Raw genomic sequence first — 18,943 nt, 5'->3', positions numbered from 1 at the left:
GAATGTGTGAGGGTATGCAAATTTAACCAATAAATGAAAGTGGATTATTGATGCAGTCGAATTTGTCAATTTCTTTTTGATCTTTAGAGAAATCCGCCTAAAATCCCTAAGAAACTCATGTGACATTTTTCACTCCTTCTTTTAGACAATCAGTTTGTTATAAATAAAGTTGGTAATAATATCAATATAAATATGCATTGCCACAAGTTGTTGCTCTTCACATCAGCACAATGTGCGACAATTTTGCAGATAAATGTTAAAGTAGTCAGAATTATAATAGTAGTGATAATGATAGTAAAAACGTAGACATGGAGTTCTAAACTAACGAGTAAACGTCAGGGATTAAAAACTCTCCAAGTGTTGACTACCTCTCGAAACAGCATACCGTCAGTTAATAACGTGGTTAACAAATATCACGTTTTATTTCGACAATCCCAGTCTTATTGTAACCCATCTCTATGCTAATCCTTATTGCATTTCGTGATAGATAGTGGTTGAGCATTCAACAATAGCATCCATTTTGATATATGAATCATGGTTACGTAATCTAATGTAATCACAGTTATAACAAGAGAATTTGTTGATAAAGGAATGAGTTCATTATTAGTCATGAGATTTTGTTAATTTTCGTTTAGTCTCAATAAACTCAAAACCCACAATTTACATTTATGAATTGATGAATATATCCCTAACACAAACTAACTGACTTACTTAAACCGTTATTCTTTTGTATAAATAATTACAAACGAAGGGTACTCTATTTATGTAAAATTCATTTGCACTATAACTAACCAATCAAATTTAAGTGTTTTTTTCGTGCACACATGTAATGATTGGTTACTTATCATTTGTTCACCTTCTTTTCTACTATGTTACATTACTATGTAATCTGCACTATAAACTGTTCAGTTAAATTTGTTCATCTATCTGTCTATTCATCTATCTGTCCATCCTAATTGTTTTAATCTTCAATAACAAACAACTTGGAATTCACTGATTGATCCAAAAACAAATGTATCATATCTATCTGACCATTGTACTAGTGTACACCATAATAACATAGAAATACAAAGAGTGAACTTCTTTTTTTTGTAGATTACATTCTAATAGTTAGTTTAAATAATCAGTTCAGAGGATCAGTATGCATTTCGTTTTCGTCAATACTATTTATGATAATCTGAGCTGTTGAAATACAACTAAAGGAATCATATCATTATTATTATTATTATTATTATTATTAGTAGTAGTAGTAATAATAATCATATTAAGAGATAAGCACACATACTCTTTCATATAATATAACCAATTTTCGACAATTCCTTTCTTTGTGTTTCTAAGAGAAATCTTTAATATTTCTTGTCACTTCGAATAAACAAAACAAAACAAAAACAAACAAAGTTTTGTTAATAAATAATTATGACTGAAACAGCCCATACATCCGATTCGGAAATGGATGATCCGAACAAAATTACAGGTCAGTCATTTTTATTAACGTATATAATAATTAATTACTGTTCGTCTGTCTATATATATATATGTATATATATGTGCATGTGTATGTGTAATAAGTAGTATATTAAAACTTTATCATCAACATCAACATCATCAACATATTTATTATTTATTTGATTCAGTCATGAAATCTGGAACAATTGAAAATATCCACATCGTTAGTTATCCTTTCCATTTCAGTTAGATAATCTTAGAACCAAAATAACGTGTTATTTCATGTCGGTCATATAGGTGTACTGACAGATCTCTCTCTCTCTCTCTGTCACATATATATTGAAATCTTCTCTGATATTGAAAACCAATATTAATGGGATTATTATAAATTTATGTGAATCATTGATGATTTCTGGGAAAGGTATTTAGTTGCTTTTTTAAGAGTTCACTAGGCTTATATTCATCGTCATAATATCTAACTGTCAAAATGAATTTAGTTACTTAGTAACCATGACTCGAAATAAGTGATTATAATCCTTATCGGTTTGTATTATCCTTTTGTTGATAAACAGGATTGAATGTTTATCTGTTTTAGTTGGTATATGTGTGTTCTAAGTGAATTTGTCGATTTTGCCTATTTTATATTACGAGTTTCAATATATTTGGATTTTAACAACCAGTAGAACTTAAGACACTCGTTCCGCCGTGTTCCATACCTGTCAGACGCTTTTACATGTATCTTGATGTTGATATTCCCTCATTACTTATCAATTCCAACGCACAGGCGTTATATGCTTAACTACTGACCTAAATTCACTCCTGAATATATACAGCGAGACAATACAAACCCTTATAAATAAAATATTGTATTCTTTAATCAAGTTAGTGGCTATCTGGTTCCAATTTCTCAGTGGATTTTGCGTTGATATTCGAAACGATACGTATTGCGCTTAGTTTTTAACGTGAATGGCAACACTGAAATGAAATTTTATTTTTAATGGACAAGTTTTGAGTAGGTCGAGGCTAATGTAGTCGGTTCTACTGCTAGTCATAGTCCTAAATAGTGGCAATGTTTTCTTCTACATGCTAAGTTGTTTCATATTGACCATTAACATTTATTCACTGAAACCTATTGTATGACTCATATGAGACTGTAGTTGTTCAGAAAGTTTTGTAGCAAGAGGCCATTAATTAATACCATCATGATTGATAGACAAACATGTAAAATAATATGACTTTTTAAGATTGGCATGTATACAAGGGTTCACGTAAATGTCATATATGTATTGTCTTCAGTAATAATGGAATTCTACTAATCAGCTTACACTGTGGTCATCAGTTTAAGGAGCTCGACATTATGTTTACTATGTTCTGATGTTAAAATTACACAAGAAGCATCCCTTCCCTGAAGACGGCAAATAGGCCTTGGTGATGAGTGTCACCTGACACAAAACCCACTTCTAACGAAGGAATCTTGCTAAGTGCTTCCTACCTATATACACCAGTCTTCGTCACTGGGCTATATAATTATATGTCATGTCATCGACACTATATTTCAGAAACAATCTCTTATCCAAGGAAAGTTAATTATACACGAATGAAATATTCCTGTTTGGTGGAGACTCTGAGACTTTTGTTCACCTTAAGTAATAATATGAGCATTTTTAGGACGCACCTATTTCTTTGTGAAATGTTAAGTTCCAATAACGGAATGCGAGGACGAATAGAGTCAATAACATTTTGTGCATGGCGTTTAAGAGATTCTCTTAAGTGCACCTATTTCTCTCTAAGTAAAAATGATCCTTCAGGACTTGTCTGCCTTAACGCCTGAACTAATGATAAGAGGTGACGTTGTTGAGCGTGTTCAGTTCTTATCAATCCTGGTGCATTACTGTCTGATGAAATTTGAACACGGATTCAGAAAACTGAATTGAATTTTGATAACTTGTGGCATCGGCGAAATATCAGTTCATAATCCAAAGAGCGAGTATACGGAGTAGGAGTTCACTATTTTGTTTTGTGACTGTGAAGTGTGACCTTTACCAACCAAACATATTCATAAGTTGCTAGTAGTTGATCATAAATGGCTACCACAGAGTGAGCAATGTTGAGGTTAAACACTGGATAGTAGGAAAAGATGGTTAATCAATTAATGAGATGGTAGATGTTTATCGACTGAGGTGGATGGTACATGTATTACACAAGCTTATTCACCGTCTACTTCGACAAACGGTGTTGTCTGGTATAAGCGTAAGCTAGTATAAAGCTAGAGGTGTCAAAATAAGTCATGGCATCAGTCCATTAAGTTATTGCCTGTTGAACTGAGTCATACATGTGTGTGTCGACTATGTGCTTAGGATCAATGCAGTTTTCGCTACTCATGTATCGCGACGTTGGATAACATGACTCAGGATCTGTCTGAATGGTGCATTTGAATACAATTTTTGTCTCACCTTAGATCCTGAGTCACGAAACCTTGTATGAGTCCTCTTCTTCTTTCTCTAATCGATCTTTTTTACTAGTACTGATACCATTGCTTCTTCTGCTATTCTGGGATTCTTTTTCTTTTGTATGGAAACTTGAATTGATGCGTGTGTACCCCAGGTTCTACGTTGTTTTTGACTGATAAATATACCCTTATTAGCCCATTACTTAGCACTAGACAGTCATAATGTTCTAGTTCCATGCTTTTTAACAGTGCGAACCTACAATGTCATAAAAGACTGAACTAATAAGCTTCAGGTCTCTTGGTGAGAACGTTAGCTATGGACTACTCTGTGAGAATTCATTAGTTCGTATTTTATACTTTAGACACAAATTAGAACAAGGTCGCTCAGTGATCTCTGGTTTTTAAGATGGCTTTAGGTGATCCAAACTACTAATACACCGAACTAGTCTTCAAAAAGCTTCTTTATAAATAACACATTCGTTACTGTTCAATCATACTTACTGGCACAATTTCCCTGACAACTGTCAATGTCGCTGAGGTTCATGAATCAACAAAAATCAGTTGTTTGAATAAATGGTTAGTGAAAAACAAGTTCTTACTTTATGTTAAGTGATGAGACCCAAACCCTTAAGCTAGATTTCACGTTAGTTGAAGTTAGTTAACAAGAGTTCTTTTAATTTTTTTGATAATCAATATACTTCGAGAGGTTTGAGGTAAATATTATTATCATAGTCGGGGAAGTTTTATATCTTACCTTTGAAGTTAAACATTTATAGGTCATACTTCGTGTCTACTGCTTTAGATGTGAAGACATTATACACTAGGCTAAAGAGTTATGGAAGTCACCATGTGTTCACCGGTTATGGAACGCTTTGTCAATTGGTAGGGTTTTTAGCTTGCAGTCGTTTACATTCATGATCGAATTCATGACCAGCTTCTGTTTATCACATGGATCTCTCGAATGAGTGCCTTGATATTTTCTGTACTTACACGTTTTCTGTACTCCTCACAGTAGTTAACAATGGAAAAGTCAATAATGCGATGTCGATACGTTCATTCAATAAGTACTGTAATGTAAAGAAACACCAGTAAACCTTAACACTTGCTTGTAGATTGTGATATCTTTATCACTATCATATTCCAAAAAATACTGACCAGTTTGTTTCCGAATATTAAAGAAGAGGAAACGTAAAACGTCATTGTCATAGAGTTCGAGTGCGTTCAGTTGAGAAGTACTGATTAGGTAGAAACGTGTTTGGTGGAGTCCACTACTAAACCAGTGTTTAAAAGATGCTAATTTTTTTTCACATCTAAGCAAACAGATCTTTTTCTTTTAATGAAGTTATTACAAATTTTAGTCATCTAAACAGCCCTTGAGAACCAAGCATTTCCAGAAAAGTGACTGGCTTTTGGTCCAATTACAGTTAAAACGTCAGTTGAGCACTGACAGAATATTTTAAACAATGATAAAATGATTGTGATTTCAAATTAATACTGAGTTTACTCCTTCTTATTCGCATTCGATGATTTGTTATCAGTTAAGGTGGACTGTGATTTCAGGTCACATAGGCTAGTGGACACACTGAAACCTGATCAACTTTTTATCAAGATTAGAAAATCTATGAATTGACTAATAGTCAGTGAGCAGTCTGTGTAAATATCTCGGTCATAGCAGTATCTGCAACTTTGACATTAATTGTTTCAGTTCCATCAAGACTGCATATATGCCTTGTTGATGAGTCCTAACCTATAATAAATTTTGGTCGATTGAAGGCTTCTCTCAGATTATCTCCAAGGTCCTAACATTAAATAATAGTGCACACAATATTGGATTACATGGACTAATGACAACACTGAAACTTAATTAATTTGCAACTTGTTCAGTATTAGCGGCTTGACAACAAAAGGATGAAACGTACACGTTGAATTTGATTAACATTGATTCTCTTGGCAAGTTTATCATCTATATGTAGAGAAACTTGGTTAAAATACAATATTTGGTATCACAATTATATGTGCTCTTTAAACACATCATATTACGAGTAAGGAAATAAAACTGAAGAATACCAACATCAGTAAAACAACAAATAACATTTTTACCGAATAAAATTTTCTAACGCATAAACGGAAAAGAAAAGAAGGAAAAATGTCCCTTAGTCTCATCAGAATAAGTTACTAGTAAGAGCTATGATGAAAAATCTTCGGTATTGATAAACTCAAACACATAAATATTCACATGTACGTGTACAAAAAGGTATAATTAGTTTAATATCAGAAGGGGCTTTTTGTGGATGATAAAGTAATTTTAATAGTTGAGATCATGAGTCAATTGAAATTAGACCCCTATGGAAAACCTGGAAGCACTGGACGGCCGATTTGTCCTTCTGTGGGACTCCTCAAGAGTGCGCACTCACGATCCCGCCTCTCAAGATTCGGACCCAGGACATATAAGACTTACGCAAGAGCTCTTAACCTATAGACCACTGAGCTGGCCGGCATCCAATAGTGTTAATGTCTGACTTCAACTAATCCACGGGATTGAGTTTAACCGGGTCTGTTGTGAGATAGTAACTCACTGAAGACAATGGTGGATGTGTCGCTCAATTTCGTGGATTGATTGAAGTTAGACATTAACACCATTGGATGCCTGCCAACTCAGTGGTCTAGAGTACAATTAGTTACCAAGTAACTTATGCTCCTTCCTAATTAACTTACGATTTGTAATCAGTTTCATTGTTAGGGTTTCGCATTCCGTGTATCAGGATGATGCCAATTTACTTTAAATGCACTAAAAATCAAGATATTCACATTTGCATGATTTGTTCAATAAATACTAGAACTGAAGTCATAAATACTTCATTAACCAATCTTTTTATCATCAAAATACTCTTCGTTTATTCCAATACACATTACCATAGTTTAACGTGTCCTTGAAAGTCCTCAAAAGTTAGGGTTTCCATCTACCTCGACCCGATATAACTGATCTGAATTTCTAGAATGAAATAAAGTCATTTGGTGAAGCATTTGGAGTGATTAAGCCGATAATCATTATTGGATGTACAGGTCCATTATCACATATTTGTTAAAGGTTTTGATGGAATTTTGTTCTCTGAGCTGGATGGTTTAATCGTGGAGCTTTCATAGTTCCTCTGAATGACATCATCAGCACAAACTTCATCAAACTCCATCAAAATCATTCACCTGAGCTACAGATCTTCTGTACCATCTCAAATGTCATAGGTGTTTAGTGTTGTTGTCACTGTTGGTTTAAACTCACATAATAGTACTGTATTACTTATTTTCATGAGGTGATCGCTATTTTTCTACAGTGATCTGGAGAATTATTTTTTTGTAGTTATTTCCTGTCGATTGTAGTTGTCCAATGAATGCCCTTCATTTAGTGATAAATCTGTTAGTATAAATTAAATATATGGCAAATAATATGCATTGACTGATTGGTTAGTGTTTTGTGGATCAAAACATTGAATATAATTTCATCTGAGTTGCTAGTTTTATATACTGATATTGTAAAATGTGATCAACTAAACAGAACATAAACGGTAAAGAAATTCATTCATCCTCCTCAAAAGTAAATCACTTTAAAATCTAGTAGATCCATAACCAGGACGTACCTACTTTGAAAAGATTAAATTACAATTGACTGTTTGGATCGACACTTTTTAACCACCAAACGACACATCGTCAGCGTTTTCATATGTTATAAGTGTCGATAGCAACAGACTTGATAATGAAGATGTAGTTTCTCATGAATCATCGTCTGTGGTTGGAATGCTGGGCTGTAACTTTGTGACTGAACAGTAATGGGTGTGATCTAAATCTAGAATTTCGTGCTACAAGAATTTATCTTAATGAAGCGTTTCTATTTTATGCGGTCGACTCGTTAGCTAGAAGTTTCTGTACTTCAGATTTTCATTCGCTGTACGTTATTTATTTGATTCTATTGTTGGACAATTCAGTGTATATCACTCAACTACTTCCTAGTTTTAACCTTGAGTTCGTGATAAATGTATGAAAAGAGATGTGGTCGCACGACCTATCTGATACATGCGGAAAATTCATTCGTATTGTGCACCATAGATTTCATCTCACAAGACAGACAATGAATTTTGAATTTTACACGGAAGTTCCAAAGTATGTATGGATCGTGAGCATCATGTGAGACTAAATTTGTTGGATATTGACAGATAAATGTCACATCATGGCAATGCGTCTGTAAACTCTGTAACGATTGCACAGGGATTACCGATTTAAAACAATTAGTCCCTATGATAAATTTAGACAGTTTAATGAGAAGACAGTTTATTAGAACTATGTGATATTAAAGCCAATGCACTCCGAGCAGCCTGATCACATATACACGTGTTTACAACTTATATATATGTAAAATAAATAGTCATTTAAAGATAGTGAAGCAAGTAATGCGAAACTCATCATGCTGGATAACAAAACAATATTACCATTGGAGGTTTATAGTAAGAACAAAGTGCCTTTCAATGAATGGAGTTTTACATTTCTGTATGGTCGACGCTTCAATAAACCTTCGTATACACCCTATACATTATTTTATTACCTTTTCTCCCTATTACTTTCCGTTTTTTAGTTACCACTTTTCATATATAAATGTTCTCAACAAGTATATATGTGATGATACTGTTCATATTGTTCTGATAACCTTGGTCTTTGTAATCCAATTACGTCTTATTCTTATTACCAAGAAACAAAATGGTTATGAGAAGCGAACATGAAACATGAAACTACAAGGTATACTATGAATCTGGATTTTGAGGACTTTTAGGAGTATTTTAACCGACGAGAATAGAGATGAGACAAATAAATTGTCACTAATGAGAATCAGTTTAAATATGATGATGTAGACTCATTAGTAAATCCTTAATTTTGTAGAATAATGTTTTTATTACATCATTTTGCGTGTTTACTCGATAGTTTGGTATACTGTATAATGACAATTCTTTCCATTCGTGGATGACACGTTATCTTCTGATATTCCTGAGGTTTAGAATCGATACGGGATATCATATAGTTTTATCCAATGCAATTCATTCTTCTTAATCTCATAAGTTAACTCACTTACATCAATATGGACGTGATCCTATCAAAAACCAAACTAATTTACAACCTAAGTCGGGAACCTAAACGTGAAATTAACAGTCATCCAACATTCATATGTTATCCAATATAGTTTAAATAACCTCAACCAATCACAGATTAAATTAAAGTCATATTAAAAGCTTAAATTTGATAAGTCTTAGTTCATATTCTATCATCTCTAAGTTAAAATACAGGACAAATATCCAATGGTATGCATATCTCACAAGTTATTAGTATCAATGGCTTTCGGTTTAGCGACCTTATTTTTTTAGGCTTCTTTGATGTTAATTTGGGTTTAACAGCGGAAGACACTTTGGTTTTCGGTTTAGCAACCTTGGGTTTGACATCGACAGTTTTCTTTTCAGCTACTTTGAAGCTACCAGATGAACCCTTTCGCTCATTCCCAATTCGCATAAAATCACCTTTCTCAACACCATGTACGATAGCATGGTGAATGTGGGCTGTCTGTTTTTCAACATCAAACTTGTAATTCGCGGTTATGTATTTCTTGATAGGAGCGAGTGAGCTGCCCTTACCATCCTTAAACGCCAAAAGTGCCACTGTAGTCATGTTGATTACTGGCGGGTGACTGGCCGGCGCCTTAGGCTTCTTCATTGGGATAGCCACTGATGTGCTCATGGATAAACCTTCAATCCAAAATTACCACACGAAGATGGAAATATATCATATTTATCAATTGACTAAAAATGTAATTCATTTCAATCATAGGCATAATATTGATATAACTAATATTAAGTATCATTGATAAAATCTAATTGAACTTTCTTTCTACGGGTTCAAACAATAAGAGAAAATTTAAAAAGAAAATTAAAATCCATGTCAACCTTGTAACCCGCATTTTACCATTACCCCCACACACACACTCGTAAGATAAACAAGCAAACAATCGATAATCATGAACAGAACAATGTTTTATATTGATTGTTTAAATTGTCAAATATAAAAGTAGTACAATTTCAATTTTTTTTTTTTCATTTCAATATTTGTTTTTTTGAAAAATTAATGATATTCATTTGAATGAATAAATAAATTAAATAATTTTAATTGTTAATCAATTTCTTATGTCCTCAAGTAGAATAAATTCATTAGAATCTACCAATTAAAACATACTATGAGGGGGGTAAGGGGGGTGATATTATTATTATTATTACTATTATTACTGATAGAAATTCAAATATTTAGAACATGGAAACTATTTAATGATCTGCAAAGATGGATAGTGACTAGCAGTGGTATCCAGGACGCGCGTTTCGTCTTATTTGGGACTTGTCAGTTGGATGTACATGCATCTCAAAGTTGATGTACACTCTAGGACTCGAAAAAAAAACAATACCAAGTGAACCTAAACTTTACCCCATTGCACAAGCAAATGGCTATCAGGAATCAGTAGCTAAGTGGATAACGTGGTGGTGTTTGAAGCGAACGGTACTAAGTTCGAGTCCCAGAGTGAATATCCATTCTGAGATACAGGTACATCCAGCTAACAAGTCTCGAATAAGACGAAACGCTCGTCCTACATTCCACTGCTAGCCACTATCCATCTTCGCATATAATGCTTGTAAAATTAAGGCAATATCGAGGCAATAAGTACAGTATGCACATATGCCAATAACAGACTGACCAACTGTAGTCCTTAACATCAATGGGAAGGTTCAAACAAACAATATAAAATGAATTATAACCGGTCAATTGTTCAAATATAAAGCAGGTTACTAATTCCCATGTACCTGTCATTTCTACGTCGCGCCGATAACATAACAAATTATTTCATTGCTTAAAAAAACCCTTTATAAACCTTGAAGATTAATTGAAAGTAGTACTTACCAAGATGCATGATAATTACAAACCTTATCATAAAGCTTTGTATTCTACTAATGAGATTATAAATGAGGGAAACGTAGTCGTCTGATTTCAAAAGTTTTAATTGTAAAATCATGTCAACTGGAGAGCAAATGAAAATGCGCAAGCATTTGACACTTATTTCATTCAATTTAAGAATTTCTCTGCTTGTATAGTAACCATATTATCTTCGTACCACTACAAATGGATCAACATTGACAAATTGAACGTACAATGCTTTCGAAAAGTTGATATCTCGTTCTCAACGTCAATGAAGTTTCCCAGTCATAAAAGATCAACTGTTCAGTGTTTTTTTATATCTCAGTTAGTTCGCTTACACGATATCAGTTCATCATAAAAACTAGCTTCAAGTTGAATCATTTCTCTGCGTCAACATTATTAACTAATGAGTAAAACAAAAATTCTTAATCAGGTGCGACAGTAAATTATTTGGGTTCTTAATCAGACTGACTTAAATAAACCAATAACAGTGAAAAGTGATTACCTGATTACCTGATTCGTTTAAGCAATAGAACTCAATAGTGGTTGAATTCTAATATAGTTCCATTTCTTAACCAATATATATGTATATATATACCAACAATATAGAATCATAAAATGGTTTTATTATTCTACTTATTCTATAAAATGATCATTTCCATTGATTATATAAACTTTATCTATATAAATATTTGATCATTTAATCATTTCCATTCTTGTCTAATCACTTTAATTTTCTCTAGATTGTTATTGCTTTTTTATCTCAAGGTCAATTATCGCAACTAGTCACTTAGTAACAATTTTATACACACATCTACCTACAATTACAACATTCATTCATTGTACATGTACAAACTACAATAGTGTATGTGTGTGTTGCACAAAGTTTATATTTTTGACTTATTTTAAATAATAAAAATTAAAAACAAAAACAAAAATGAAAGAACCATCTATATATTGATGTTTTAAGTTGATTTAAATCAATTAACAGTCAACTGATAGACGATCCATCGTTTATCCATAATAAAATATAACATTAACAGTAAGTATTAGGGTTTTTGGACAAGCACAAACTTTCATTGAATGCAAATTATATACGAAAAACTTCATGTCCTATAGTTAATCGAAGAGTTGCCCTTAATTTTCAATACTGACTGAATTCCATCGAATAAGCCTCTGGTGTTGTGTTAAATTTCAGATAGATTAGTAGTGATTAAAAAACCGATATCCGTATAGGATTACATCGGTTTTTTTTACACTGAACAGATAGTGTATTTTGTCTAAGCCATATAATTATGTCCGAGATACATTTGATTATTGAGATTGGTCCAAATTGCTACGAAAGTACAGACTTCCTTTGAATTGCAAATATGTTAATTCATTGAATTAATATTAATATTTGAGACCATGAATCAACTAAAGCTAGAGCACCATGGAAAACATGGGATCACTGGACGGCCGTTTCGTCCTAGTACGAAGCTCCTCAGCAAAGCCTATCTACGATCCCGCATAGCGAGATTCGAACCCTGGACCTATCAGTCTCGCGCGCAAGCGCTAAAATAATAGACCACTGGGCCGGTTTCTAAAGGTATTTCTTGAAGTTCTAGTGACCAGTGGAGTTCAACCAGGTCTGTTGTGAGATAGCAATTCATTGGTGACAATGGTGGATGTGTTGCTCAATTTCATGGATTATTGGAAGTTAGACATTAACGCCATTGGATGACGGACGGCTCAATGGTCTAGAGGTTAAGAGTTCCCGCACGAGTCTGATAGGTCCTGTGTTCGAATCTCAAGAAGCGAGATTGTGGATGCACACTGTTGAGAAGTTCCACAGTAGTACGAAGCGGCCATCCAGTGAATTCAGGTTTTCTATAGTGCTCTAATTTCAAGTGACTCATGATCTCAACTATTCAGATTACTATAATATTCCACAAAACTCCTTCTAATATAAACAAATTAGTTTGCATCCGTCAGTCTTTATGATTATTTACAGTAGTTTTCAAATGACAAAAGATACTCATGGTAAATGCATGAATATACAAGTCCACCATCGAATCCTTACAAATAAACTGTTCTTATTGAGTACAATATATAAAAAAATGTACAGAAAGCTTTATCTGTACATAGTTAATTCACACTAAACACTAAGTTGATGACGAATTAGCTGATTAAGTTAGCTAGCAAATCCCTCTTCAACTGGTCTTGTGTTTTGTAACTTCACCTTTTACATATAGAAAAGCTCTTGGAAACTTACTTTCATAAAGTTGATTTATAGTTGTTTTATAAAATTATTCTTTATCAAAGCAATTTATCTAACTAAATGATTTCCTCATCAGTTTGTTCAAGATACTTTTATTATCTCTAACCTTACTTACTTACTTACGCCTGTTACTTCGAATGGAGCAGAGACCGCTGACCAGCATTCACCAACCCACTCTGTCATGTGGCTTCTTTTCTAGTTCCATCCAATCCTTTTTCATTTTTCTCATATCTATTTCCATTTCCCGGCGTAATGTGTTCTTCGGTCTTCCTCTTCTTCCTTTGGCCTTGAGGATTCCATGTGAGGGCTTGCATTGTGACACACAGTTAGGTGCTTTCCTCAATGTGTGTCCTACCCACTTCTAACGCTTCTTCCTGATTTCTTCCGCCGTTGATATCTGGTTTGTTCTCTCGCACAATAGGTTGTTGCTGATAATGTCTGACCAACGGATCCGAAGTATTTTGTGTGGGCAACTGTTAATAGATACTTGTATCTTCTGGATGATGGCTTTCGTAATTCTCCAAGTTTCCACCCCATACGGTAGGACTGTTTTGACATTTGTATTGAAAATCCCGACTTTGGTGTTGGTTGACAGACAGTTGTTTTGAGTTCCATATATTCTTCAGTTGTAAATATGCTACTCTTGCTTTGCCGATCTGCACCTTCACATCTGCATCAGATCCATTGTGTTCATTCATGATGATGCACAGATATTTAGAGGATCTTACATCTTCCAAATCTTCTCCGTCAAGTGTGATTCGATTGGTGCATTCTGTGTTGTATCGGAGAATCTTGCTGTTTACTTTGTGTATGTTGAGACCTATTGCTGCTGAGGCTGCTGCTGCTACACTGATCGTCTTCTCCTGCATTTGTTGTTGCATGTGCGATTGAAGAGTCAGATCATCTGCGAAGTTTAGATCGTCCAGCTTCATCCTAGATATCCACTGTATCCCATGCATCCTTTCAGATGTTGACGTCTTCACGATCCAATCGGTCATCGGGAGAAAGAGAAAGAGTGAGAGTAAACAACGTTGCCTGACACCGGTCTTTATTTCGAACGACTTTGTCAACTGTCCTCCATGCACGATTTTGCAGTTTAATCCATCATAGGAATTCTATATGATAGTGACTATCTTCTGAGGCACGCCGTATTGTCGAAGAAGTTTCCATAGTGTTGTCATGTCCACGCTATCAAATGCTTTCTCGTAGTCAATGAAGTTGATGTAGAGTGATGAGTCTCATTCAGTTGATTGTTTCAAAATGGTCCATAGTGTTGCGATTTGGTCTGTACACGATCTATCCTTACGGAATCCTGCCTGTTGGTCACGAAGTTGGGCGTCTACGCAGTCCTTCATCCTGTTTAACAATACCCTGTTGAAGAGTTTTCCAGGTATCGAGAGAAGAGTGATGCCTCTGCAGTTATCACAGCTGCTGAGATCGCCTTTCTTCGAATTTTTGATCTGGAGTCCTTCTTTCCAGTCTGTTGGTACTTGTTCCTCATCCCAAATCTTATTAAAGAGAATGTGGAGTATCCTTGCAGTTGCCGCTACGTCTGCTTTTAGTGCCTCTGCTGGGATGTTGTCTGGTCCTGCTGCTTTGTCACTCTTGATTTGTCTGATGGCCATACTGGTCTCTTCAATTGTTGGTGGGCCAACATTGATTGGGAGGTCCGTGGGTGCTGCTTCGATGTTGGGTGGGTTCAGTGGAGCTGGTCAATTTAAGAGTTCTTTGAAGTGTTCTACCCACCTGTTTTGTTGCTCTTCAATGTTGGTGATTACCTTGCCTTCCTTGCTTTTCACTGGTCGTTCTGGTTTGCGGCGATTTCCAGAGAGTTTCTTTGTCGTGTCATACAGTTGTCTCATGTTTCCTTCTCTTGCAGCCTTTTCCGCCGTCGTTGTTAAATCTTCCACATATTTACGTTTGTCGGTTCTGATGCTCCTCCTCACTTGTTTGTTTACTTCTGTGTATTCAGCTTGTGCCTTGGCTTTTTCTGCTCTTGTTCGGCTGGTATTGATTGCTGCTTTCTTGTTCCTCCTTTCTTGAATCTTATTCAGTGTATCAACAGCGATCTGTTCTTTGTGACAGTGCTTCTTGTGACCCAGGACCTCATGACATGTTGAAGTGATTACCTCTTTGATCCCCTTCTAGTTGCTCTCCACAGTAGTTCCTTCTCCACTGAGTAGATCATGAAAGGCCTGGAACTTGTTGCTGAGGTCTATCTTGTTGAGTTTGTCAGTATCCAGAAGAAAGGCCGTATTGAACTTTTGTGATGTTGTCCGCCCCATTGTCCAGTACTTCTTGAGTTTCAATTTCATCTTGGTGACCACCAAGTGATGGTTTGATGCTATATCAGCTCCTCTCTTGGTTCTCACGTCTTCTATCGTCCTCCTGAACATTTTGTTAATCCAGATATGGTCGATTTGGGTTTGTGTAGAGTGATCCGGTGAAGTCCATGTGGTTTTGTGTATACGTTTATGTGGGAATATAGTGCCGCCTATGACCAGTTTATTGAACACACATAGGTTTGCAAATCTCTCACCATTTTCGTTCCTTTCTCCCAGTCCGTGTCGTCCCATGATGTCTTCATATCCAGTGTTGTCCGTTCCAACCTTGGCATTGAAATCTCTCATCAGAATAGTCAGGTCCTTTGTTGGGCACTTCTCGATGATTGACTGCAGCCTATTGTAGAGTTGATCTTCAGCGTATTCATTATAGTCGTTGGTAAGCGCATAGCATTGGATGATGTTCATTGAAATGCCCTCTTTATTTGTTTTGAACGAGGCTTTGATGATCCTTGGTCCATGAGATTCCCATCCTATAAGTGCATTTTGTGCTTGTTTGGACAGCATCAATGCAACTCCTTGTGTATGTGTATTTTCTTCATGGTCGGAGTATAACAGGAGCTCTCCTGAAGTTAGTCGTTGTTTTCCAACTTGTGTCCAATGTGTTTCACTGATCCCAAGTACCTCTAGGTTGTATCTTCTCATTTCTGCAGCGATTTGGAAGGCTCTCCCGGTGTCCCACATTGTACGAACATTCCATGTGTGTAAATAAATGGTCACTCTGGTTGTCAGAAGGGGCATCGGTTTCGTAACTTACGAAGGAATTCGCCTTTCATCATGAGGCGTCATAGTTCTTCTAAATGAAGACCTTCTGACTCCCAGGGCAGAGTTTAAAAGTTTTGAATGATTTTTTTCTGGTTAGCGTTTTCTTAGCGAGTTAGTTTTCTACGGGTTGGGGACGTTAACCCCATGCCGAACCCTCCTCCTTTACCCGGGCTTGGGACCGGCAGTAGCCCCCGGAGGGACTCCAGGCGGAGTTATCTCTAACCTAATAGTTGCTAAATGTTTGACCAATTTACAAACTAGTATGATTTGTACACATTTCTGCATAGGAGTAACTGAAGTTGTAAATTCTAATTCAAGTGAGAAACAAGGCAAATCACCACTGCTTTTTCTAAGAAAAAAAGTCACTGTTAACTTAATCACCCAAATTCCATGGAATGTAGTTTGATTTTTGTTTTTTTGTTTTACATCAGGACGATTGTTTTTACAATGTAAACATTTCCCTTTTATATGGGTATAAAAGAAAAATAAATAAATGATTTTGTATCTTTTTTTCCCTGTTTCATCATCTTCAGGTTAAAGGTATGTTCACTTTTATATAAAATTTGCCATTATGATCAAATTATTATATCTAATTAGCTGTAATTTACTGTAATCATGAACTGTGGATCAAGCGAATTGAAGTTTTAATTAGTAATTTAATCTTGAGATAACATTGGCTCATCGACTACTAAGATCATTGAACACTTCATTTTGAGTCATACTTGTTTCGTGTTACATGCAGATAAGATCGTGGAGAAGATTTGTAACTCAGGTGGAACTACAAATCCTCTCCACTATCTCAAAATCATATGAGCGTAGTACGCTTCTGGTTGGTAAAAAATGGGAGAATTTCGCTAAAAGACAGGTTTCCCCTCAAGAACAACTTTGTTTTCTCCACGAGTGTCTTCGTCAGTATATTCTACCAACAAGTGTAAGATATGGACCTCCAGTTAACTGCCTATTGGGATAGAGAACAGCTGAGCAAAGTGGAAGAAAAATGGTACACCTAATGATAACGAATGCACATTACAGGATTCGCAAATACCAACACGTCATAGAGAATCAAACTATGAGGCTACAAAGGTCACTCACGTCAGAAAATATGGAAATCTTGACAAAAGCCATCGACATATCAAGGAAACGACACAGAGAACAAAGAAGAAACATCCTGAAGAAGAAACTAATCAAGATCTCAAAACAACCCATGGAAGAAAACAGAAACAATTATGTGGTCAACCTGTCAAAACACATACAGATAAGAATTACTTCTAATGTAATATGGAATTTAAAATAACAAATATTTTTTGTGTAATGACGATTAGTGTGCTAATATACAGTTTATGAATAAAACCAATGCTAAAGAACAATTTCATCATCGTCACTTATTGGAAAATATGTCCAGAGCTGGCGAATCATTGTAAAGAAGTAATCACTGGATATTTGTTCCATGGTATTGGGAGAAATCTTGGTAACAAGGTTCCCACCACACATAAGAGTGACCCAGACTTATCAATTTAAAGGTATCATTGTCATTGCAATGAATAAAGCTTCGAAGTTTCATTCATGTGTGTTAGCTCTTGAATACAAATATGTAACATCTCCTAAACTAAAATAAAAGAGGAATTCAGTGACTCACATATTTAAATGATTCTCTGATTGATCTAAAGTTTGTAATTAAGACCAAATTTAAAATACTAAACAATAACAAAACTTTTTCTAAAGGATTGGTTAGACAAATGACGTATGTTTGTAGTTTGATTATAAGGTGGTAAGAAGTAGGGGAGAATGAACCATTCAAGTGAATGTAAAGTAAAACTAGAGAAATTCAGAATCTATAAAAGTTGTCCAATACTGACATTAGTAACCTATAACCCAACTCGTAACAGATGTGATTAATTCTCATTTATATAGAGCAATAATTTTCAATGTTATGTATGCCATGTTTTGTCGTAATCTGTGACTAGTCACAAGTGACATCGGATACCAGTAGTGATATGCGTCTAACGCCAGAAATGTCTGAACTTCACCAGCTACAGGCTCTCACTTGAAAATCAATAGTTATCCTTGAAATCATTTTTCATTGGTTATATAATTACGGTAAGAAATAAAAGTGTGTGAGTAGTTTAGTTAAATTCATGGACTAGCTATACTCAGACCACTGTTATATTGACATTTTTTGTACACCACATTGAACAACGCTGAATTGCGTTATTATTTTTAATATCAGAACGGGTTTTGTGGAATATTATAGTAATCTCAATAGTTGAGATCATGAGTCACTTGAAATTAGAGCACTATAGAAAACCTGAATTCACTGGATGGCCGCTTCGTACTACTGTGGAACTTCTCAACAGTGTGCATCCACAATCTCGCTTCTTGAGATTCGAACACAGGACCTGTCAGACTCGTGCGGGAACGCTTAACCTCTAGACCATTGAGCCGTCCGTCATCCAATGGCGTTAATGTCTAACTTCCAATAATCCATGAAATTGAGCAACACATCCACCATTGTCACCAATGAATTGCTATCTTACAACAGATAGCTTGCGTGATTGCTTCAATGACTGCATCATAGAGACGTAATATATACTGAAATTTGACAGTTTATTTTATATTTCTGTATGAGATTGTTATACATGGTTTGTTCTGATAAACAATGAAGAATCATTCTTTATACTGAAAAAGGTTGTC

At 35.2% G+C, this 18,943-nt stretch overlaps 1 protein-coding gene across 2 annotated transcripts in view; it reads left to right on the top strand.

Moving 5' to 3' along the window:
- Window positions 1–1,084: 1,084 nt before the first annotated feature.
- Window positions 1,085–18,943, top strand: part of MS3_00008112 (uncharacterized protein) — a 44,794-nt gene continuing 26,935 nt past the window's right edge. For both annotated transcript variants that reach the window (XM_051216461.1, XM_051216462.1), the window contains exon 1: window positions 1,085–1,474. In XM_051216461.1, the coding sequence (XP_051067051.1) occupies window positions 1,417–1,474 (58 nt within the window). In that variant the 5' untranslated portion in view covers window positions 1,085–1,416. The remainder of the gene's footprint in view (window positions 1,475–18,943) is intronic.

Source organism: Schistosoma haematobium, chromosome 4 (assembly GCF_000699445.3).
Source record: "Schistosoma haematobium chromosome 4, whole genome shotgun sequence".
Classification (NCBI taxonomy): Eukaryota; Metazoa; Platyhelminthes; class Trematoda; order Strigeidida; family Schistosomatidae; genus Schistosoma; species Schistosoma haematobium.
The sequence above is the reverse complement of the archived record's forward strand: the minus strand, read 5'-3'. Positions and strand labels throughout refer to the sequence as shown.